This window comes from Thermobia domestica, chromosome 10 (assembly GCF_964235325.1).
Source record: "Thermobia domestica chromosome 10, izTheDome1.hap1.1, whole genome shotgun sequence".
Classification (NCBI taxonomy): domain Eukaryota; kingdom Metazoa; phylum Arthropoda; class Insecta; order Zygentoma; family Lepismatidae; genus Thermobia; species Thermobia domestica.
In genome coordinates this window covers 230,097,635-230,124,385 of record NC_137463.1, presented here as the reverse complement: position 1 = coordinate 230,124,385, position 26,751 = coordinate 230,097,635, and the positions used below count along the sequence as shown (strand labels likewise).

Genomic DNA, 26,751 nt, shown 5'->3' with positions numbered 1-26,751 from the left:
TTTGCCACAAGAAACAAGCTTTACACAAACATGTTTAAAGAGAAACTTACTTCCCGTACACAAGATTTCAGGAGATTACTTATATTTGTACTGTATTCTTAATCTTTTCCATTAGGGATCAAAATTTACTATCTGCGGGTGCGAATAGGGAACACGAAAAATAAAGGAAACGTTTAAATTTTATTATTACCATTTAGCTCCGCTTTAGCTTACATTGTCGTAGAGCGCGATCTCGGTGTGCATGATCTTTGGTTCTATTCTCGCTGGAAGCACTAAAATTTTCTGGTATTGTCCCAGCATCAGGAGACAATTGGAAAGCTACCTGCATTAAGAGGTTTCGAAGTCCGATCCAGAGAGCTAAAAATAATGAGCTGGGAGCCGGTGCGCTAGCCACTTATCACCCCGTTAAACGTGAGCCATCTGGCTGTTCATAGTCTTTCCCATCTGTAGCGTCAGGAAGTTTAAGTTAGTTTTTCGTAGAAAATTTTATCAGTATTTCAATACTGTGTAACTAAAGAAAAAAATACTACTTCTTTCTTATCTGCCTAACCTGCAATTCGCGTCACCTCTATGTACTGAAATACAATGCTAAACTTCGTGTTAAGAAAGCCTGTGAAGTACTCTAGCTGACTATTACTGATAAGCTGGCCCACATTTCTGGCGGTGACGCTATAATAATTTTTGGTGTATGTGTTTTATTATACTCGTAGAATACTTCCACTTTCTCTTCTGAATGGCTTGTGTGATCATGCACTATCATCACCTGCAGCATGTTTCTTTGAGAGTTTAACAACAAACCTTGTTACTCGACTAGAGGTGCTATCGATCTGCAGGACATTGTTTTTCAGTTTGTCGTAGAGAAGATATCCAATATCGCCGACCTTGCCACATTCTGATCTTTTGTGATAGAATAGGTCCACTCTTAAATTCGATTAGTTCTTCTCCGTTTCTTCTTACTTTGCTTAGTGTGACGGTATATCCCAGTTGATTTTCTTACCTCTTCTTATAACTCCTGGAATCTTGCTTCTGATGTGAGAGATCTTGCATTAATTATACGTAGCCGTGGTCAGTTTTAAGCAGCAACCTAGTCCATAGCTCCGGACATTCGTAGCACCATCTGCCTGCATGTGATTCTGAACCTTGCTTACCCAGACACAATTCAGTTTCTGGAGAATGAGGGTCTTGAATTATTGTATACTGTTATGATTGCTAAAAGAAGTTGAGGGTATTTGATCCAAGTCACCGTGCTTCGCATTAATGTTGGTAATAGCTCTTCCTGTCCGTCCTCTCATCATTAGAGAAACCTGCAAGTTACACCGTAGAAAGAAAGTTTCCAGTCTGCACCACTGTAAGGTACAGGTGGGGAATTAGATGCCTAGTTCGGCCGATTCCACATATCTTCCACTCATTCTTAGCGTGTGGGTCTCATTCTGATTAGATACCAGACATCATTTGCAGACCAATGGATAAACATATGTCTTGATAAATAATAAATTTCATGTGTGTAATTTTTACAGTGTGGCTTCATAGTTAGAGGCAGGATAAATTTCCTAAGGACCTGGTCCAAAACATAATTTATTGTAAAACGGGGAGAATCATACTTAATTCTTTAAAAAACCAATACTTCTAAATGTTGGTAAATAGAAAAACAGCGCTGGAAATGAGAGTAACGAACAATACTAACAAGGGACATTGTCCGGATCCGATTTCAATGATATTTTTGTTGCTGATAGAGGACATGCATTCATTACTTGTGATAACAGAAATTTTTGCCATGGTGCATGTATTCTATTTTTTAATAATTTTTAAAGGTTGTGATGTGGTTAAAAGAGATTACTGCAGAAGTCCCTTTCTACCCTTTGTAAGCGGAGTGTTAATGAAAGAACAACCATGTAGATACGTATAGGGTCTGGGGGGAAGTCGTATGGTATGTATGACCTTGACGGCAGCCATCTTGAAATCCGCCATTTTGAATTAAGGTCAAGTTTTTTAAATGGGAATAGGGTAATATGATACATAATTTCGGGCTAGAATTTAATCAGGAAGACAATGATGAAGTTACTTTTAAGATGCGCTCATTTGGTGAAAACTTACAGGCATATTAATTGTTTATACTTACTATCTGCGTAAGTCCCTTACTTCCGCTTCTAACCCGCGTATTAATAATAATAAGTGGATAAAGCTTTCGGTAATACATATTATGCCTAAAGGAAAGTGATACGATAAGGGTATCATTGACGGCAGCCATCTTGAAATCCGCCATTTTGAATTAAAGTGAAGTTTTGAAAACTGAAAACCATAGCATGTGGCACCAAAGTTTAATAGTAAATTTTCCCCAAAAGCCAATGGTATGCTTATTTTTGTTCTATAGTTAACCAGTATGAATTTATGACTCTTCTAATGTGCACAAGGTGACCAGACGTCCCGTTTTAGCCGGGACAGTCCCTTTTTTGGAACCGTTATCCCGTTTTTTTCTGATTCTCAAATGGGACGCCTAAATGTCCCGTTTTTAAGCAAAAATGACCCAAGTGTCCCGTAATTATTATTCTAAATATAAATATTCAATGCAAATTCTACACTCTACCAACACTCATTGGGAAGGTGTACTTCTGAATGTTCAAGTGGGAATTGAGTGTTCTGTGGTTCAAGTAGGAATTGAGTGGGTATTCTGAGTGTTCAAGTAGCCTAGTTAAAATTATTATTGGGTAGTACTTAAGTTAGAAACTCTGTGTTATCACTTTTACCTGTGTATTTTGTAAATTAAAAACACTACTCAGTCCCAAAATGCAATCTGAAATTCAGATATTTAACCCCCCTCGATGTCTCCGATTCGTATGCGTCTCGTTTTTTCAAGTAAAATTTCTGGTCACCTTGAATGTGCACCAAACGACCATTATTCGATCTTTCAAATTGGCAACACTCCTAATTTTCATCACATGTTTTAAGATTCCAACTGGCACTTTGCAATTGTTGCCATGTCTCATGTTTTCTAAATTTATTACATTTTTTTTTCAAGAGTTGTGATCTATGAGTTCATGAATAGTGTTGGGATAAGCATCCAGCAATCTTTCTGAATTTTGAAGACTTGTCATGTAATTATTAATTTCCTAGGCAGTGTAATTATTTATTTTAACCCAGAGTACATGAGGAACCTATGGACCTATGTGATGTAAAGAGATACAAATGAAATTATAAGAAATTGATGTAACACGAACTCAAAATTAAGCCTACATGTTGCGCAAACGACAAACAGTTTTTTTTTTTTTTTTTTAATAAATACAACTTTACAAATTTAAAGGAACAGCAGCAATGATAGTAAATATCAAAGAGTCATAATTTGACTGTTCCCAACACGCTGTTTGTACCGTGAACAAAATATGAAAACAGGTAACTTGTTTATAAAGAGGTGTAACTTAATCGAGTTCCCGATCAATACTGATTATAAATCTTACAAATATGAACCTTCCACAACAATCGCTAGAAAACGAATGACTTTTTTTTGTCTGACTAGTTAAAATATTGCCATAGAAAATAAATAAATAAATAAATATACAATAAACAAATAAATATACAGGGTGTCCGAGAAGTCCGTCGCTGATTACAGAAATTGATAACTCAGGCTAGAAATAAGATAGAAGTATGAAACTGGTGTTGAATTGTTTACAAACTATAAAAGTTTTTGTCTGTGTTAGGTTTGTTCTGTTTTACCAAGTCTCAATTTTGTTTGTTTTAGGTTTGTAGTACGTAAGTAAGAAGCCCAAGAAGCCATGCCAACCAACCAGGAGAAGGCACAGTGTGTCCTGTGGTACCATGAGACACGATCACCAACCACGGTGCAGAGACAGTTCCAGACAACATTTGGGAGGACTCCACCTGATGTCAAGAGCATTAAAGCCTGGTATGAGAAGTTCAAGAACACAGAGTCGGTTGCTGACCTTCCGAGATCTGGTCGACCAAGAACCTCAGCAGACACGGTGGAGGCAGTCTTTTCTTAGAAGTCCTAAGAAATCGGTGCGCAGGGCCTCACGTGAATTACAGATGCCAAAAAGCTCTATCCATGACATTTTACACAAACGTTTATTGTTTCGTGCTTACAAAGTGCAACTCGTTCAGGCCTTGTTGCCCGACGACGGTACACGTCGATATGACTTTGCGGTCGAAATGCTATCACGTATTGAGGACGATAATGGTTATCTCAGACGAATTGCCTTTTCCGACGAAGAGACATTCTTTGTCAGTGGAGTAGTGAATCGCCATAATGTACGCATTTGGGGTTCAGAACCCCCCAGAGAGGTCAGGGAGTTCACCAGAGGCAGTCCAAAGGTGAATGTTTGGTGCGCGTTATTGCACGATCGAATGTGTGGATGGAAATTGAATATCGCCTAGATGTGCTACGTGCTACCAAGGGTGCTCATGTGGAAGTGTACTGATGTGACCAAAACTTTTATAGTTTGTAAACAATTCAACACCAGTTTCATATTTCTATCGTATTTCTAGCCTGAGTTATCAATTTCTGTAATCAGGGAAGGACTTCTCGGACACCCTGTAAAACAAAACAAAAGATCATTGGTTTACACAAAAATCATATTTTGTTTCCTTTTTTGAAGTGAATTTTCAACTTATTTCTCGTCTCAACTACTATCCATTACAAGCTACGTCTCCGGTATTACCTGAATGCAAGGTTGGAGTTTTTTCATTATGCGATGATTCATGTCAGTAAATGAGTTTCTGAAGGGCAGGTATAGGAAATAAATAATTACATTGCCTATGAAATTAATAATTACATGGCAAGTCTTCAAAATTCAGAAAGATTGCTGGATGCTTATCCCAACACTATTCATGAACTGACAAATCGCAACTCTTAAAAAATGTAATAAATTTAGAAAACATGAGTCATGGAAACAATTGCAAAGTGCCAGTTGGAATCTTAAAACATGCGGTGAAAATTAGGAGTGTTGCCAATTTGAAAGATCGAATAATGGACGTTTGGTGCACATTAGAAGAGTCATAAATTCATACTGGTTAACTATAGAACAAAAATAAGCATACCATTGGCTTTTGGGGAAAATTTACTATTAAACTTTGGTGCCACATGCTATGGTTTTCAGTTTTCAAAACTTCACTTTAATTCAAAATGGCGGATTTCAAGATGGCTGCCGTCAATGATACCCTTATCGTATCACTTTCCTCTAGGCATAATATGTATTACCGAAAGCTTTATCCACTTATTGTCATTAATACGCGGGTTAGAAGCGGAGATAGGGGACTTACGCAGATAGTAAGTATAAACAATTAATATGCCTGTAACTTTTCAGCAAATGAGCGTATCTTAAAAGTAACTTCACCATTGTCTCCCTGATTAAATTCTAGCCCGAAATTATGTATCATATTACCCTATTCCCATTTAAAAAACTTGACCTTAATTCAAAATGGCGGATTTCAAGATGGCTGCCGTCAAGGTCATACGTACCATACGACTTCCCCCCAGACCCTATACGTATCTACATGGTTGTTCTTTCATTAACACTCCGCTTACAAAGGGTAATAAGGGACTTCTGCAGTAATCTCTATTAATCACATCACAACTTTTAAAAATTATTAAAAAATAGAATACATGCACCATGGCAAAAATTTCTGTCATCACAAGTAATGAATACATGTCCTCTATCCGCAATAAAAATTTCATTGAAATCGGAGCCGGACAATTGGGTGATGTCCCTTGTAAGTAACAACAAGTGAGTTTAAACACAATATCAATAATCAAATACACTTTGAAATATTGTCGTATGAAAGAACACAACAAATGTTAGAATGAGCATGTTTACTATGAGGTCTTACATTTTGATGATTAATAGCAATTAATGGTATTTATTATACAAGTCCTCAAAGTTTCACAGATATTTACTACGAAGTTCATCATTATTCTTAAAATGTAAACACTGCACACTCCCTATTTTACCATATTTTACTACAATAACTTCACCTTACATAAATATGTCATTCCATCAAGCGAAAAGGTTTCGATATGGGTCAGTTGCCATACTTTGTTATGACAAAACAGGTCTTTTAATTTTTGCCCTCGTGAAAGTTGATTTTGAGTTAGAAATACATAAACCAACCCAGCGCAGCACGTTGATAAAGTATATAAAGTAGTATGTAACTATCACAAGTCAACAACGAGTTCATTTGACAATTCTGTAATTATCACTGATATTTAAATGCATTGCTATATTACATAAAATAGTTTATTGCACAGTTTCATGATTTTACGCAAGGATTTACACAAGATGAATTAAAGTGTATTATTTATATGTATATTCAAGTTAACATTTTCCCTCATGTACAACAATAAATATAGTAGATAAGTCCATGAAGTAAATAGATAAAATATGTTAATACAATATTATACTTCTTAATTGATTTGGAGATTTTAGTCAATTGCAAATTGAATTGAATTTCCTTACATCGATTAGAAAACCAAAAAAGTTCAAAGAGATTACAAAGTACTGTCTCGTTTAAACCTGAATATGACTTGTGAATATGTTGTTAAATTAATCTAAACTTTCTGTTGCATTTCCTGAACTCTATACTAGATTGATAATTTCTTCAAATAATTTCAACTCTAGAATATTTTCTCTTAGATTACGAATTCACAACTGTATTTGGTTTTGATCACCTTCATCCAACTCGTTCTCTTTGACAAAGTGGATCAACAGATTCCTTCACGTCTTACAGTTTTTCACGTTCAAACTCTGATTTGTCCCGTCTAGTTACGGTGTTCTCTTAGGCATTTCACTTGTTGAATTAATTGCTGCATCATCTACTAAAGCAGTCATATTTCCGGAAGAGTTCGTTGTTTTCACTGATTCTCCTTCATCCATTACATCAGTAACTTCGTTTAGTGACTCATTTATGTCTTTTGATTGTCCTTTATCTATTTCATCAGTACCTTCATCTACTTCACTTATTTCTTTTACATCATTATTCTCTACTATGGGAGTATCACAATTCACTGAGGGCAAAATTTCATTTGTCGAGTTCACAACTGTGTTTATAGCATGAGTATCACCCAATACTTCATCAGGTTTTTCAATATCTTCAGTCGGTTTAGTTTCTAATAATGTCTGTGCTTCTGGAGCTTGTAGCTCCCCATTTGCCTTTTCAGGGATGGGAGAATTCCAAGGTTGGAGATCAGAGGTACCGTACAGTATGTAAAGAATTCCAGGAATGATCAACATTACAGCAGAAATAATAAATACAATATTCCATTGACTTACAGTTTGCTGAAATTAAGATAAATAAATAAATAAATTAGTGGGACTTATGTATAAAACTAGTTATGCTTGACCTTCCAATAGTTTTATAATTACACCTTATATCTTTAATTAACAACGTTAGGATTATGTGAAACACTGCATCGGACATCAGAAATGTATTACTGACCTTGTAATTTACAGTAATTTCACATCTATTGACAATTATTAGCAGAATATTGTAAGTAGCGATGTAAACAAGATGTTATTATCAAATGTAGAATATATTAAATATAATACAGATATGAATTTTTTGTGGAAATATTTTATTTTGAATTATTTTATGTCACTTTTCTGCTTCCTCTTTCTAAAAACTTCAAAACTAATTTAATGATATATCCCAGCTGAATATATTCATTTTGACAGTGACAGCGGTCCCGGACATCCCACGATGCGGGGATGCCTCCTCAAGTTTTAAACCTTTAATTTGCATATACTATTTTTTTTTAAAGTTCTGGGGAGGCAGAGGCAGTTTATCTATCTCTGCAAGAATATATTTTTATATAACAATAAATTCCGCAGTAGCATAAATATATTCAAATGTGGGATATTTTTCTCTTTATCATATTCGAGGTTTGACAATTTAATGACAGGATCAACCGTGTACTATCGCTCCTGTGGTAATTGGTTGGAATAATGAATAACCATATTTGAACATGTTTTGACAAATAAATGTGTAAAAATGGCTATAGAGAGCTATTTACGGTATTTATAAGGAAATAAATATTTCCGTACGTGAACTTTGACATAAAATGTGTAATCGGACGCTATAATGTATTCACGTCATACAATCTCTAGTCAAAATATGAATTTCCGAATTAGATCTCACTGCTTACACAAACTACCTAAGGAAACCTCACGGATTGAATAGTCGAGTGGGGTATGCTTTTTTGGAGGGACGTTTTGTTTTATACAGGTAAATTGACTTGCGAAGTTCGAGCCTAAATTAAAAGGAGGAGTTGAGAACCACGTCAAACCCTTGTAACCACTAGCAGCACATCCCATTATTCCTCTCCAAATGTCCCTCCACATTAGAATCATCTACTGCATAGACGGAGAACAGAGTACATGAAACTGGAATGCATATACCTGCCTATACTGCTGGCAAGTGGGAATTTTATGTAGGATATATAGTTAATAAGATGAAATAGATTAGTATCCTGCTATTTGCTCTTTACAAACTAGTGCATGATACTTCAAAATTATTGTTGTAATTGTACAGCGGTGGACACTTCTAAATGGTACAGCCATATGGAGATTTACGGCTAAGGTGTACCATTTAGAAGTGTCCACCGCTGTACAGTCATGCTTTGAGGGTATCAAAATGCTTGCGATTACGATGAATGTGGTATGAGTGTGTTTGTGAGATATTACACAGGAAACACTCGTTCTGTAATGGACTTCTGTTTTGTTGTATCGTTACATATTTGTCGTGTTTGAACAATATTTTTTAACATGTGACATGACGCATGTACTTTTCCATACTTTTGCCATTATAACGTTTCATCGATTCATCCACTCTTTTAAATCTAGACTTGAAGTTTAGTGTCCATACATGATTGCTAACTTTCTTTTTCATGCATATAGGAACGATATTCCGGAAACAATTCCTTCATGTTTTCAGAAATAAGAACATATTATGAAGCAGTTTTCTTTTTGTTATACCTAAATTTACTATATTCCAATGAGAAAGTTATTTGATTCATTGATGACTCTCTCTCTCTCTCTCTCTCTCTCTCTCTTGTGTATATACTATCTACTATCTATTGAGTGAGGGGGCGCGGTGGCTCAGTGGCAGAACGTTCACCTCCAGTGCTTGGGGTTCCTGATTCGATCCCAACTTGCTCCGTGTGGACTTTGTGGTGGACAAACACCGTGCTCGTGGGTTTTCTCGGGGTTCTCCCGTTTCCTCCCACTTTCTTAATTCCACCATTTCACTCATCTCTCATCATCACCGTTTCCATTAGCCTAACCGGCATAAACGTGGGACGTAAAACTTAAAGATTTCATTTCATATCTATTCAGTGCATATATTTATATGCATTTACATGGAGTAGATAGTTCGAATTAATTTCCTTCTAGTACCCGTACTATTTAACTTCCGCCTTGAAATCCGCTCATGTGGTAAATTCCATAATAACAATTAAAATATTCCTAATATTAAGATGATTGTAATCTTGATTATCGTAACCTTTAATATTAATTTTCACTGACTTCTTTTCTATTAGAGCGTCTCTTAAAAATTAAACAACTTATCAATTTTTTATTCAATTCTCTGAATTTATCACAACAAGAATTAAATATCAACATTTTATTTGACTATTTATTAATAACTTATGTTAATAGCTTGACATAAAATAAGTACTTGCTAAATATTCCATTATAATAACTCAATGTAAAAAAATTTCATTGAAAACTTACTTAGTAAATACTGAATGGAGTCCAATTTAATGTATAATAACTTCACAAAGCAAATGTTTCTTTCAAAACTATAAGGGTTCATTCATATATTAAAGTATTACACTAGATGCTCTATCCACTTCGACCAACTCTATTTTCTATGTATATACATAATAAACATACTGGTCTTGAAGTCTGTATACAATTTTCGAAGTTCTATAACACTCATTGTCATTTCTTCCGAGCAATCAATAAAGGATTAATTGAGAACGAGCTACTGGAAATCTAGTTCAAAAATCGTTATGTGGGAAAGAAATGAAATGAAATCTTTAGGATTTACGTCCCACACTTATGTCGGCTAGGCTAAAGGAGAAGGTGATGATAAGGATGAATGAGATGGTGGAATGAAGAAAGTGGGAGGAAACGGGAGAACTTCGAGAAATTCGAGAGACCAATTGGCGCAAGCTGGGATCGAACCAGGGATCCCAAGCACCAGAGATGAAATCTCTATTACTGAGCCATCGCGGCCCCGAGTGTCTTAAGGGGACAGACTAGTAAATATTTTTCAAAAGCTAACAATTTTTCTTTTGCCCCTTTTTCGTAAGTGAAAAGAGATAATGAAGTGTAACTTATCACAATAATAGATAATGTTATTCTTCACCCGAAAATACGAATTTTCAGAAGAATTTTCAGTGTTGCCATCCATACAAAATAACAGTGTGACCAGAATTTGAATTACCCAAAAATCTAGGTTAAGGCAGCGACTAGAAAAATAAACTCAACGGTAATTGATGACTTATCATGCTGTTTTGGTTCCTTGTTAACTACTTTTCAAATAATATTTGTGTTTATTTTGTAATAACGTACATAAATTATTACAAAGTAAATAAGTTGTTACAAAATGAATACAAATATTGTTTAAAAAGTAGTTAAGAAGGAACCAAGACAATATGATAAGTCATCAATTACCGTTGAGTTCATTTTTCTAGTCGCTGCCTTAACCTAGATTTTTGGGTAATTCAAATTCTGTTCACACTGTAATATCTATGAATGGCAATACTGAAAATTCTTCTGATTCGTATTTTCGGGTGAAGAATAGCACTATGTATTATTGTGATAAGTTACATTTCATCATCTCTTTTCACTTACGAAAAAGGGGCAAAAGAAAAATTGTTAGCTTTTAAAAAATATTTAGTAGTCTGTCCCCTCAAAGACTGGAGTAAAATTCAAATTAAGAATTTTTATTACTTCCCTTTACTTTCATTATGTAAAAATAAAAAGCATTCTCAAATTTATAACATTTCACGTTCTTTTCATGTACATTTTACGAACATAGAATTTAACATGTTTTTCAGCTTTGAATAGGTGACATGCGATCTATAGCTGTTTAAATTACAGGTATTGAAGCCGCGACCACGTACAAGATATTAATATCGGCTTCTCGGTAGCCCAAATTATTTTAAGTTCATAAATATAATATAGAAATCACGAAAAGGATATAAACCTTCATTTTGCTTAAATACATCAGGGCCGTGCCTTGGGGTGGGGGCGACGGCCCCGGGCGTTGAAGTAAGGGGGCGAACAAAGGGAAAAAGATAGGAAAAATTGCTTGGAATATATGTATGGGGGCCCCGTCGTATGCTCTCGCCCCGGGCGCTGATTTTCCACGGCACGGCCCTGATGCATTTAAACAGAATTTATAGTTGTTTGATATAAATTATGAGTAAAACACTAAAAGAATTTTAAAAAAATAATACGTACATCTTGAAATGTTAAGTAACCCACAATTATTGGTGATATAAATCCAGGCACCACAACAATCAGTCCACTGAAACCCATTACTACACCTGCAAATAAAAGTTTGTGAAATAATTATTTTTACATGAGCTCAGAAATAAATGTTTGTAAAGTGTAATTGGAAAACTAAATTTGAATGATCAAAATATCTTTACTATTTCAATTTTTAATACAGATTAGGTTATTCATTAAAGATTAGGTTGATTTTATCGTCTAATTGTGATTTGGCTTCGTTCTCACACATGGTCTGAAATTACTATGACATTATCGTTAATATAGTTTAACAATTATCATTTGTCACTATAAGTTTGGAAATACAGGGTGGAGCAGAAGAAACGCATTTTTTTTAACCGCTAGTACTCAGCGACGAGTAGGGGTATTGATTTCGAGCGACCGTTGGCAGGCAGCTCCGACAATGCAGTTTCAGCCGCTATAGAGCGTAGAGCATCGTGTGTTCGCGTTCGAGCAGTTCTTTAGAAACAATGATTCTGTGGTCACGGTTCAAGGCCTTTTCCATTGAAGGTTTAATGTCAAACGTCAAGGTACAGTCCCAGATCGAAACACTATACTTCGATGGGATGCAGCGTTCAGAAGTACTGGATCTGTGATGAAAAAGAAACCTCCTGCCCCCCTCCGTTCAGTTCGAACCCCGGAATACATAGACGGAGTGGAAAGGACAGTTCTTGCTAGTCCAAAACGATCCGCTAGGTGACAGGCTGTATCGCTGGGTATGTCACGTCGTTCGCTTCATCGCATCTTACGTGATTATCTCAAATTTCACCCATACAAAATAATGATTGTCCAGCAGCTAAGTAAAACGGATTTTGTGCAGTGCAGAGAATTATGTGGCATAATGGACGCTATTCTTACGGAAGATGCAGATGTCCCAGTATTCATGAATGATGAAGTTCATTTTCATCTGGATGGTTATGTTAATGTACAGAACTGCTCTACGCTCCAACACTCCATAGCGACTGAAACTTCATTGTCTGAACTGTCTGCCAACGGTTGCTAAAAATTAATACTCCTACTCGTCGCCGAGTACTAGCGGTTTAAAGAAAACATGCGTCTCCTCTGCTCCACCCTGTATATATAATTTCTTATCTGCAACACAAAAAAATTTAAAAAGTACAAACAAGTAGTTTCTCTGATTCAACCAACAAAAATGTACAATACAAAAGAGAATGTGTTAAATCTAAGGAAAATGTGGCTCCAAATATGGGTAAACGTGTAATGTAACATAAAATCGTAATGTGAGTCCTCTCTGATATTGACAAATACTAGTTATTTCACAACATATATTGTTAATCATCATCTCTTGGAAGAGTACAACCTCATCACGGTTGGTGGTGCTAACATCAAACACATGTTAGTCCCTTAAAAATGTGTAAGCAGGCAATGGGAAGCTGTTCCCAAAATATTCTTGCGATGGCAACTTTTCCACTTCAAAATGTGTTAGGAAGCACCAGTTCAGAGTTATACCAACAAGAACATAGAATTTCTCGTCATTCGTTCGAAAGATGCTTAAACTAATTAGCATATATTACTCCTATCAGCTTGGAATATAATATTAATGGTTTAGCAAAATAATGTTAAAGCTTCTTAAGTTTGAACGAATCTTGTAGAAGTGAATTTGCAAAGTAGACTCGTACGGCATTCGGTGAACATGTACTTTTTAAAGATATTTTTATATTCCTAATCCAGGAAAACTTAGGATATCATACTTTATATTACGTAATATATCTCACACATATACATCAAATTTCAACTCTTTTTTACAACTCATCAAAATGTTTATCAAATAATGACACATTTTAGAACTACAGTTTACGTTCTGTAATGGAGGACTTCATATAAATTACAATATTCGACCCAGAAAACATAATGACAAGAGATATTTGAAACTCGAGAATGGCTAGGATCTAAATTCTTCTCAACGGAGTGATTTTAGTATATTGAAATAACATTTGTACATACATTTACATATTCATTTTCATGCGCGCTCGTGTGTGTGTGTAAAGAGCGTCATTCACCAAATATGACAACGTGTTTCTCCTATCTTTCCAATATATTTTTACAGATCGAAAATAATCAGATTAATTCAGTGAAATACAACATATAGGCATTTAAACTCCACCAAAGACATAAACAGTTTCAATCGTTTACTTATAGAATGCTCTGGGTTAATTTGAGCTAATATTAGTTTTTTTGAAAAAGTAATAAAAAGTGAAAAAGTTTCTGATCGGTAAAGAGTTAAAAACTTTATTTACCTGCAAAATTTGGACTAACATCAACATAAGTAGCCAATATTCCGGAAGATACTGAGCCAGTAAACATGACTCCCAATGCAAGTAGAATAACTGCAGCAGTACTGTTGCATCCTGTCACTGTTAATAAGGCACAACACAAACCTTGCCCAAGGGTACCTGGATTTCGAACATACTTTATAAGTTTTAATGAAGTAAAATATAATGTTTGATTTGACAATCTTGAAATAGTATACAAGGTAAACATACTTTGTTACACAGCTATAAAACTGAACATACTTTATGAATATTTTATATTTTCTTTGTGCAATTTTAATAATGTAATAATAGTATAAGCATCATCTATAGGAATCGACTTCAAAAAACACAATAGAAGGCAGAGAATAACAAAAGCGCTAAAAGCAGAAAATAATAATAATAATAATAATAATAATAATAATAATAATAATAATAATAATAATAATAATAATAATAAGGAACTTAAAAGCAAAAAATAAGTATTACTATTCATCACCTTGAACACTGTTCCTCGCGACACACTGGTCATCTTAGATACATGTGCATCAGCTAGAGCATTTCTATTTCAAATGTGCCCTCGGAAAATATGTAAAACATACTTCGGCCCCATCCCCGCCGTCCTCTTATGGAGGAAACCTTCCCTTTGTTTTGAGAAAAGAAGTGAATTACCTCTTGTATATTACCAATTTGTCATTAAGTCTTTTGATCTTGGCGAGTGAAGATCGCAGGCTACTTAGAATGGCTTACAAGACAGTGCCCAGCGAAGCCCGTGAAGTAATTCAATGTGGCAACCCTGTCCGCATGCAACCATTGAAGGATATCGGCCACAGCATTTTGTCGCTCCTCTTTTGAGGGAGTTAGGGGAAAACACACATCGACAGCAGCGCCAGCAGGGACACACTTGAAGTAGAAAGGCTGCTATCCGCGATTTTCTATTTAAAACTCAGAGAAATCTCCCATTTTGTATCATTACCATGCCCACTTCAACACATGTCTTCGCTGTATGTGCCTGGCGTATTATAACACACCACTAACAACATCCAGGCACATACATTCTCAGTGTCACCACCTTACTAATCTTATATGTCGCAAACTACAGATATTTCCATTATTTTAAGCCCTCTCTATATAAACTTGTAGTTTATATGTATTTGTAGTTCGATCAAAGTTGCAGGCAGGGAATTTGTGTTATAGTTAAGTTCAAAATCTTTCGTCGTCGAGGAACTTGGAACTTAAAATACCGTATTTTACGGACTATATAAGACGCACTTTTTTCCTCGAAAGATTAATTCCAAAATTCAGGTGCGCCTTATATTCAAAATTAATAATCTTTCAAGAAGTGCGGCATAAGTAATGCTCTCGATGGCAGTGAAGACTATCTCATATATGAAGAGGACAACGATGACGACGAAGAGGAGGAGGAGGAGGAGGAGGAAGAAGAAAGTTCAGATGATGATTTTCAGGGATTTTAAAACTCAGTTCTGTTTTATAAACTAAGATTTTTTTAATGTCTGTCTTTCCAATCTAATAATAAAAATGGTAAAAATGTTATTTTTATAAGAATGCTTAAAAATTAAGGTGCGTCTTACAGTCCGTAAAATATGGTATATAAAATGATAATCATGCATGTTGTCCTGTATGGTTGCGAAACATGGTCGCTTACTTTGAGGAAAGAACGTAAACTGAAAGTATTTGAGAGCAAGATCATAAGACAAATATTTACACCCAGAGGGACGGGAATGGGGAATGGCGGAAACTTCATAACGAGGAACTACATAATTTATACGATTTACCAAAAATTTTTAGAATCATCAAGTCTACGAGGCTCAGGTGGGCAGGTCATGTAGCCAGAATGGAAGAAAGTAGGAACATTTTCAAAGTTTTAACTGGAAATACAATCGGGAAACGACCATTAGGAAGACCTAGGTGCAGATAGCAGGACAACATTAAGATGGATCTCTCAGAAATAGGAATATAAAGTAAATACTGGATCCAGTTGGCTAAGGACAAAAATCGGTGGGGTGCATTTGTGAACTTGGCATTGAACCTCCGGGTTCCATGGGTCATAGAGTTAGTTAGTTTAGATCAAGGCTGCTATATATCAGAATTTTAGTGCTGTGTGCGATTATCTTAAAATTTATTACCTCTTCTACCACGAAACAATATCTGTTGGATACCATTTTGTGGGGTGAATCGCAACAATCTTGCAGTACCTAACATACAATTGAATAATGTAATATAACTTAGATCATGATGTTAACCAACATATCTAGAAATGCTTCGATGCGGTTAGGTAGTTATATAGAAGAGGTGAAATTTAAGATTGTTGTAAAAACAGTGTGAATTTTAAAACCCATCACAGTGATCTCTAAAAAACAACAAATTAATTTATTATCCAATCAAGAATGTTCATTTCGTTTTAAGAAGTTCGATTCTTCAGTTTTATTTATGCTTAAAATAAATAGCTCTGATTACTTACATATTGCAGTTGCAATTTTCCTAACTTTTGTTCTCGACATCAGATTACGCTTCAGAGTATGATCAGCTATCACAGATACAACGAGAGCAAACGCTGTTCTCATTCCGTGGGGCACTCCGGATAAAATTCCTGTCTAAGTAAATAATACAAAATGTTTAGCATTTTGTACCCAATACTTGTAATTTTTGTTAATATTACATAATATACAGTAGGTAGAAATTTTTTAACTGCTGGTGCATTTCATAGTGCTTATTCGTCATACACCTACATCAAAATCATTTGATTTTAAACTGTTGACAGTTGAAAACTATCACGAAAGCATTTCTCAAGCAAATCGGAATTCTCTTTTATAAATTCAGAATTAAAAGGTGCGTTCGGAAAGTAACCTTCGATTCGTCACTGTGTGTGAAGTAGCGGAGGTAGTGCTACCATCTTTTGCACAAACGTGCGCAGTAGATCAGTCTGCATCCAGCCGTGGTAGAGTGAAGGTTGTCTGATCGTTAGTTCCACTTAAGTGGCATCTTAAAATGTATGTTGCAATAGAAAACGCCGTCAAGTGCAAGATGCGAGCTGTTATACGTTTTTTTGCGGCAAAACAAGATTCGGCAGCAGCTATTCATTTGCCGTATATGGACCAAGTGTGATGAGTAAAAGAGTTGTTCGTAAATGGGTTCGTTCATTTAAAAGTGGACGAATAAACGTTCATGACGAAGAGAGGAGTGGCAAGCCATCAGTGGTTACTGATGAACTCGTTCAGAAAATTGATGGAAAAGTTTGTGAAAATCGACGTTTCACAATCTCGGAACTTTCCAATGAATTTCCACAAATTTCCAGGACTGTGTTATATGGCATAGTTACACAGAGGTTAGTCTACAGGAAGTACTGTGGATCAAGGTACATGCGGGAGTTTTTTTTATGCTGATGGAATTTCTAAGCTAGTACAGAGATATGATAAGTGCTTGATTATTTATGGAAACTATGTTGAAAGAAGCAAAGAAGTAGTTTTCAGATGCTTGTAATAAATTCTTCTTACATACTTTGGTGTTTTTCAACCAATCGGAGGTTACTTTCCGAACATCCCTCGTAGTTCTTTTATTTCTGATAAAAACACCCTATCCTGATCCTAAATCACTAATTCATTCATTCATTTCTTTAACAAACATCCAGATTCAGCTTAGGTTTCCAATAATTAGCAATAAATTAAAAGAGCAACAAAGAGAAATAAAGTGGAAGAAGTCGGGTACAGTCTATGTTTAAAGGACTCATCCTGATATTTGCCTGGTGAATCTGAGGAAAACCCTGGACGAAGGTGAGATAGGATCAGAACTAGGGTTTCAACGATTGGAGGCAAGAATGTCTACAACTATTATAGCTATTCCTACTGTAGCGTAACAATCAACAAATAACCTTATATCCTTGATTAATGTTTGTGCAGCCGTACGCTATTATTCATGATCATTGACAAACAATATCATCTCATAGAACTATTTTGTACTTTCTATGAGTTAATGGTCTTCAGTGGCGTATTTATGGGGGGGCTTCCGGGCTTAAGCCCTCCCCCCGAAATCTTATTTACTATAGTAAAGTATATGAAATATCTTGCAGAATTTTCACATTTTCAGGCAAAGCCTTCCCCCCGAAAGTTAGCAAAGCCTCTCCCGAAACAAAATCGTAAATACGCCACTGATGGTCATTATATATAAGACCATTCATGAACATATGATTTGGGAATAAAATACAATTTCGACTTCCGAAAATTTAATAAGATCCGGTTTTCGACAGGTACGGCATTTGCAGGACTCGATTTTTGGTGCTATTTGTCGCAGTATTTTCATTGCAGAGTTTTCAGATTTCAGATTACATACTTGACGCACAAACTAAAGGTTATCAGGCATCCTTATTTTGACTCCCTATGACGAAGTGGTAGGCGATGTCGCCTTCGGTTGAGGTCCCGCATCATTCCTAAAAAGGAATTAAGCTCCAAACACAATACTTTCGTAATTTGGAGTTGCTTTATAAATTGACATAATTGTATTTTTCTCTTAATATACTTCTTAATATTGCGACGTTAGACGATATAGCCTATTATCCCTATTTTATATTACCAAATGAAAGAACAAGGTTTTATGCAGATAAAAAAAATAATCGACAATAGTTCAAGCGGCCGGAAGCCTAGAAGCAAGTTACAAAATGTCAATAAACTTAAACAATTGTACACTCATGTCCAAAATTATTATCGCATATCTATAATTGTCTTCTTGTAAGAATATAATTTGATAATGATTTTGCAGGGTACTTTTAATACTGATACTATATGTATAATCGGGAATGTATATTTGTGGTAAATTTCATAGGAAAAAATTATAAATTCAAAAATTAGAATGAGTGAAACAAAATGTTGCTAAATGGACAAGGAAGTTTTATTTTCGTCTTATTGTTCTTATTTAATGCTCTTTTGACATGAAATTTGCCACATACATGTCTTTGCCGATTATACGCATACTAACATTATAAGAAATTCCGGGTGAATTCGTTATTAAATTATATTCCTAGAATAACATATTTATAAAAATGCGACAATAATTTTGGACATGAGTGTACATATGTTAACTTACGAAGCTTAATCCTGATCTACTGTCGACATACTATTAATTCTATTAGGTTCCTAATATCTCGCAGCATCAGCCCATCTGAAGAGATAACGCAGAAGAAGTAGAATTTATGTACCCAGAAGTATGAAACGAAGTAATGAATTTAAATCGTATCATATTTGACTCACACCCCTAAGCGTCTCTTATAAGACATGACTGTCGTAGTAGTCATCTGATAACCTTTTAGTTGCTGCATCAATTATGTGTCAATCTTGACAATAATAAAGTAAGATAAATCAACAATAACAATGTCAAAGCAAACTGGCCCAAATTGAGTTGTAGTAAAAACCACCTTTTTTTTCTTCATAAATCAATGTTAATTGCAAGGATAGCTTAGCAGGTGAAACTTAGAATGGTTCAGATGCTTACGTACCTTTCTTTAGGATATCTATGAATTAAATAATCGTAATTTTCAGGTTTATAAAAATTTTAGAATCTATCTAAAATTCCGAAGACCATTATGAAATTGAATTTTCTTGTTCATTGTTTCTGGATACAACGAATGATTATATCACTGAGTCTTTAGACTTATTTATATAGATCTATGGCTAAGTATTTTAAAGTCAGAAGTTTAATTTTAACTTACCATTTTGATGTCAAAGCCATGTATAGTTTTGAAATAAGTTGGAGCCTGAGTAAGCATTGTAAAGAAACCCCAAATAGCACCCCAATGAGCCAAAATAGCCATCCACACTGGTAATGACGTCATTATACTCTTCCATGGTGTAGGTGGCTGTAAACATAATACGAGTTTAGGTTATTTTCTCACAAATCTTTAAATATAATTGATGCTAATTAATATAATAAAATTGGAAACAAAATCCACAGACGCCTTAAATAACGTAAATTAGGTATCAATCAAGTAGAGCAGATTTTAAACATAGCAGTGGGGAGCTCAGTGGTAGAGCGCTCATCTGAATTTAGCTCCCGCCAATCACTTACTTCATTCCATATTAATCATCCATCTCATCATCATTGTTTCCCTTAGCCTTGGTGCATAAACGTGGGACATTAAACTTAGTCTTGGGAAGTAATGTAACGCAAGCAACGCGTTACTTGTAACGCGTTATTTTCTAAGTAACGTTTCTTAGTAACGCGTTACATTTTTTCCAAAGTAACTGTAACGGTAACGCGTTACAAATTTTTAAGTAACGTACCTAGTTTGCGTTACCTTTTTCGCGTTACATTTCGGTAAAATATATGTATATTTTTTTTCGGAAACAAATGTTTCTTTCCTGTAAGTGAATTTTTCATAATGAAACAATGGGGCATTAGCTACGTATGCCAGTGACCGACAGTCACCGACAGAAACAGATAAGTTCATAGTGCCACTTGCTGTTTTTGGGAGATGAGGACCCAGCCTCAGGGAAATCACGTGTACTGATTGCAAGCACCTGGAAGATTTTGTCGTAGATTTTGACAGCTCCAAATAGATACATTCAGTGAGTGAACTAGGAGTGCAATGGTAGTCTATTTTACTTTGATTGGTGTTGTTTTTATAAAGATGGAGAACGAAAATATTTTTTACCATTCGAACATTTGAAAGAATACTTTTTCCTTAATAGCTGAGGATGATGGTGGACAGAATATTTATCAACAACTAGGGTGCCATAATTAACGATATACAGAAAAGGTTAATATGAATAAACTGTGTTCTGACGAGCAGGCCTACTTTATTACTAGAAAATAGTTTGCTGATGGCAGTGTGCGAATTAGATAATCTATATTGGGGGGGATAAAATTAGGCCAAAGGACATAGTCTGAAGGTTCAAATTTCAAAATGAGTGTGTGTGTGTGTGTGTGTGTGTGTGTGTGTGTGTGTGTGTGTGTGTGTGTGTGTGTGTGTGTGTGTGTGTGTGTGTGTGTGTGTGTGTGTGTGACATCTGTAATAAATAAGAGATTTATTAATTTAATAAATCTACCGACAATAACTATGCACATATATATTGTCTGACATACACACACCCCACTAAACCTTTCTGAACGTGTTTTAATGTTGTACTCACTCTTGTCCCCGTAGCTCTCTAAGGTTTATTTAGTTAATAATTCGGCTCGAGCGATAGCCATGATCACAAGCATATGTTAATTTTTCCACTCATATTGAAAGCTTCCACTTTGCATTAATACATACAGGTTGCGAAAATAAACCTACTTCAGTCTTGTGAAAACCACTAAAATTATCAGTTAAACCGGACATTTTTTTTTAAAGAAAATCTAGATATTAGCCTATCAAATAAGAAATGGATTGTTGCTGGTCCCGATTTCTCACATCAAGGTCAAATCGAAGCCCAAATATTTAAAATATCTCAATTCAAATTTCGAGCTTGTGTTTCTACTTCCCGCTAAAGCTGTGCTCATCACGACTTTTTTTTCTCCAAATATCGATTCCGTGATGGGCACGGAAAGTCAACACTTAAAAATTACTTTACTGTTAGGTTGCAGATGAGTTGATTCACTATGGGCTACGTTATTCAAATAAAGTAAAACATTACACTGAAGTTTTTCAGACATTAATTGCGTGGACAGCAAACTGTACAGCGAAAAGATGGAAAAATGAAGGGTTAACTTAAAAAAAAAAAAAAAAAAACCGCTCCAGTTGAAATGCTTATACAGACACGGACAATGACACGGAGAACCAGTCGTATTAACAAATGCTGAAACAAATCTTGAATTATTCGCTTATTCACCTAAAAATCACCTTCATTAACATGTCTGCTCACTAGGAGCGTATCCCCCAGCGTGTACGTTAACATATACTTACGAGAGAGTACCTATATCTCAGATTTTGAGTACAGTTTCAAAAGTTCATTTCCGTAAACTGTAAAAGCAGTGATTACTATGCTAATTATCACAAATTAAATGCAACTTTTGAGTTGCATACACACAACCTACTAGAGAATGAAGACCATGTGCTAACAAAGAGTACACTGGAAAATGAAATAACATGTTATAACAAAAATTAAAATAAGATGATAATCGATACAAATATAGAGGATGAATATGACATATCCGAACTTCGCCAAGTATGGTAGAAGAAGCTATTTGTTTACTTCTTCTTGGCCAACCGCTAAGAACATTTATAAATCTATATGTGGCTTTGTTATACGCAACTAGTACATTCAAATTCACAAACGATGACGAACTGAAGGGTACGAAGGTACAGTTGCAAGTAACAACCGTAGTCATAATAATATAGTTCTACTAAACAACGTTGAAAATAGTGGGTAATTAGGTGGTAAGTAGAAATGACCAAAACTGAACAGTTTACATCGATCATTTCGAAATACATCTAGAAAATTAAATTTACAAGAAATAAGAAAAATCAGTGACATTTGGAGTTATACTAAGCATAGTTTGAGGGGGAAAGCGAGCATCCCCGGTGGGGATACTTCAGCTGACTTCTTTGGGGGGGAACAAAATGTGATTGAAGGGGGAAATCCCCCTCATCCCCCCGGTAATTCGCACCCTGGCTGATGGTATGTAATATAAGAGTTCTTTCAGATCAGTTTGCTTATCCTAGAGTCCTGTTGATTATCGAGTTTGAAACTAACTTTAAAAAGCATGTATCGATTTTAGAGTTACTGGCAAACGTTTGATTCATCCCCAGTTCATGTGTTCTTATTTTATTAGTTGTAGTGTAATGTTTCTCTATATTCTGTATTTTTAATTTTGCATAACAACATTGTTATTATTACATAATTAGTTTAGCAGAATAATAAGGAACCATTTTTTCTAACGCACAAGGATGAGCACGAGTCAAGCTAAAACTCGACTAGACTCGAATTCAAGTCGAGTTTCGAGTCAAGTCAGAGGTAATATTCTCGAGTCGAGTTCCGAGCCTATTCAGTTTTTCGCGTCGAGTTTCGAGTCCAGTCGAGTTTGATAAATGGTTCGTTCGTTTCAACTCTTGAAATCGTGGCCTGATTACACTGGAAAGCAAAAGCCATGAGAAATGTAAGCTAAGCATGGAATACTTTTAGTGTTGCTCACGAGAGGGGACACTGCTCGCATCTCGTCTCGTCTCGATACGAGACCACAAGAGATTTTTTAATAATAAGCTCAGCTCGGCTCGGCTCAACTGAGAATATGGCTCGCTTGGGGTGAACCATCTGCTTGAGCTGGCTTGGTAGGGATGAGCCATGTGCTCGGTTGGGATTAACTGAGCCGAAGGCTCTAGCCGAGTCGGTTCGGTGAGCTGTTGGCTCGGCTCACTTCTCGGTTCGGGTCGATAGTGAATAAGCTGTGATTCGAGCTGCTCGAGTCGTTGACAATTCTAAACCCGGGCCGAGCAGTTGTAAAGATATTTGGCCAGTGCCCTATAACTTTTAACAGTGTTTGCTCAAGTCCGAATACTCAACCTAGACCCTCAACCCAAATTCAGAAGCTCGTGAACAATGTCCTTGGCTCCTAGACTTCACGACTACCGAGGTTGGCAATCAACTAGTTTTTTAGTATGCAAATACAAACCGCCTATCTTTCATGTTTATATATAGTGTTTTTATAATTAATAATAATAATAATAATAATAATAATAATAATAGCGGTAGTAGTAGTAGTACGGAAAATTGAAGTAATATTTTTTCACATATTTAAAGTTTCGGACCTAAAAGTAACGCGTTAGTAACGCGTTACTTTCAAAGTAAAGTAACAGTTACTTTTTTTTGACGTTCAATGAAAAAAAAAAAAACAAGTCCAAAGATGAAACATACATGTCAATCTATAAATTTCATTGAATAGAACAAGATAATACGGGTCAGCGTAAAAATTATGGAAGAAAATTGAGAGATAAGCCTATTATTTTGTTAACCTAAATGGTTTGATACTGAAGGAGAATCATGCCCCCTAACGAGGTGAGACTAATATTAAAGTATATTTTCATAAAGTTATTCATTATTACATTAGCGAGGTGACAGTACGTAGCACGGTTAATGAGATGCATATACCGTGTAACTCAAAGATAATTAACTCTTAAAGTTTATTTTTTTAAATTTAACTAAAATACTGTGCACAGAGAAAACATATATCAGTCAATTAAGATCACATCAAGCTTAACAAAGTGGCATATGAGGACTACAGGAAGAAAAGGAGATAAGTCGAGAAATGGTCAAAAATCAGTTAACAGCAGAATGGCCTGAAAAGTGTGGTTTGCATGGACTAAATCCTATAGTAAGAAGAAAGTTAGTCACTAAGAAATTTAATGCTAAAAATTTCGCCTACAGGGGAAGAAGTAGGTGCATCAGTGGAAAAGAGGTCGATTGTGTAAAATAATAAACAACTGACTTACGTCCTCTTTCCCCTGTACTCTTCATATTTAATAGTATATTATTATCCTTAGTGTTTGAGAAAATTTAGAAAATCGAATTGTCAATAACAATCCATAGTTCCACGCAACGGATTGTTTATAATTATATTTATGTGTGTTCAGCATATACACTCTTTAACTATTACATCTTGTCTTCCTCTAACAGCGATACACACACTTCTAACAGTTACAACCATACAATTACAACCATAGAAATTAATAACATTTTTTGCGAAAATTTCAATAAGTCCACGTTCCAAATTTGATAGTGCCTAACTCGAGAGCCAAAGTCTGCGCACCAAAATCTTTCATGTGCATACTAAGCTCATCGAGGTCTATCAGCGTACCAAGTTTGGTCAGGATCGAATGAGTTCTTCACTAAACTTATCAAGATCTGTCAGCATACCAATTTTGGTCAGGATCGAACAAGTTTTATACTAATGTAAGCTCATCAAAATCTATCAGTGTACCAAGTTTGATTAAGATCGAATGAGATTCATATTAAACTCATCAAGATCTATTAGCGTACCAAGTTTGGTCAGGGTCGAATGAGTTTTACACTAAACTTATCAAGATCTATCAGCATACCAATTTTGGCCAGAGGCGAATGAGTTTCATTGATCGCGTACGATCTTATACTTGATTTTTTTAAAAGAAAAAAGCAAATTAAATACAAAAATAATCTTGCACATTATAATAATTATATAATATCAGAAGATTTCTGTGTGATAAAAATTAAAACTCATTTTTAAAAAAAATACTATTATATGATGAAAACATATATCAGTAATAAAGAATAAATATTGCTGAAACTCTTAAAATTCCTACTAATTCAAGCCAATGTGATCTTTAAGTGTTATTTTAATGATCATCTTATAATCTTTAATAGAGAATCCAAGTTAGTAATAGTGTCTACGTGGAAATTACCTTTTTCTCCGACACAGCTTCCCCCAAAGCTTTCTCGATGTAATTCCTCTCGTCAGTTGATATCCTTGGATGTTGTGCAGGAGAGTCAAAAACCAAAAACCACCAGAAGATAAACCAGACGAGACCCAAAATACCCGTAGCATGAAATACCGCTGGCCACCCCAGCCAGTCAATTAGGAATCCATATATTGGAAAAGTTAAGGCTGCACCAACAGAACTCCCTTAAAAAAGAAAAAAATGGAGTTTATTCTTATTGCACTTGACATGTTCACTGAAAATGTAATTAGTGAGGTAAATTTTAAAATTCATTTAAGGAGCAAAATGTTACAATGAAACCCGTATTTTAATAAGTTTGTGTTAAAATTATTTTTCTGCATTAGAATTAATTTTTGGTACAACTAAATTTTATGCACTTACCAAGGTAAGCTGTTACAAATTTGCTTCTGTCATTTGGTGGAATCCATTGCCCAACCATTGTGTGCATTGCTGGCCACGCTAAACCCTGAAACAAAGTCAAAGTAATGAATGTTTTTAACACATTTCGGTTTAGAAAGTAAGAAAGGCAAATATTTCTACTCGAATATAATCAGGGTTGTTCACTGTACATAAAAATCTACTGTCCGGCTCAAATCTCTTGACGTTTGGCGAAAGCCAATGGAGTGTGATTTCATTTCCTTTCGTGTACAAGTATAACGTGACACATTTCTTTCGTGAAACACAAGATGGGAGAACGAAGTAAATGCTTCAAACCAAGAAGGCGAAAGAATAAACACTGGTTTAGATTGACTTATATATGAAGAAACCCTCTTACAATAGATAATGAACCACTGTACGTAGAATCATGTTTTTCTCCCCTAATTACTCAGAAACGATTTTCTGTTTTTCCTAAACATACACTAACATTCTATTAACAAAGACACTTTTGAGCATAAATAATATTTCTCCCAATTATCGAGTATTATCAAGGGCGCCGATTTCTCTGTAAATTTGGTGGGACCCATTCAGATGCAGAAGGCCTATATGAGGATTTTAAGACAAATTGCATTCAAATTATGCGAAATGTTGTATATTCTTAAATACAATAAGGGGACCCACATGAGCTTTGGGGGAGCTACCTTGGCTCCCCAAGATCGGCTCCCATGAGTATTAGACAACCTCGCGCAACTTCCATCGGGTATTGCAAAAAAGAGGGCAACGTCAAGAGGTTTGAGCCAGACAGTAGTATGTAAATTTGCTACTGAAATTTCTGCAATAAATTTCTGAGAGAGACAGAGAAATTATAGAGGTAGACAAATCTTAATTGAATAAGTTCATTCTTTTCTGAGGTAGTAAACGAAAATATTTCTTTTTTAACTTAGAAACATGTCAAATGCAAAGTTTAATATATTACAGAATGACATACGTCTATTTTTGTACATAATATCAAATTTAATGTTTTCTTTATTATAATTTCAAGTGTAATTTTAACAACTTCGAGAATAATTTACGATTTTAGGATTTTTTTTTACTCAAACAAAAATATCAAGTTTAATTTCAGATTATTTACTTAGTACTTTTTTGCGTCATACTACATCTGTTGGTAAATTTTGATATTACA

At 35.2% G+C, this 26,751-nt stretch overlaps 1 protein-coding gene across 1 annotated transcript in view; it reads right to left on the bottom strand.

The window, feature by feature from the left end:
- Window positions 1–5,812: 5,812 nt before the first annotated feature.
- Window positions 5,813–26,751, bottom strand: part of LOC145663048 (sialin-like) — a 51,049-nt gene continuing 30,110 nt past the window's right edge. Inside the window, exons 4-10 of the mRNA XM_081729206.1 lie at window positions 25,572–25,656; window positions 25,155–25,375; window positions 19,512–19,658; window positions 16,275–16,407; window positions 13,781–13,936; window positions 11,475–11,560; window positions 5,813–7,283 (exon numbers count right to left, since the gene is read on the bottom strand). Coding sequence (XP_081585332.1) covers window positions 6,771–7,283; window positions 11,475–11,560; window positions 13,781–13,936; window positions 16,275–16,407; window positions 19,512–19,658; window positions 25,155–25,375; window positions 25,572–25,656 — 1,341 coding nt within the window. The 3' untranslated portion in view covers window positions 5,813–6,770. The remainder of the gene's footprint in view (window positions 7,284–11,474; window positions 11,561–13,780; window positions 13,937–16,274; window positions 16,408–19,511; window positions 19,659–25,154; window positions 25,376–25,571; window positions 25,657–26,751) is intronic.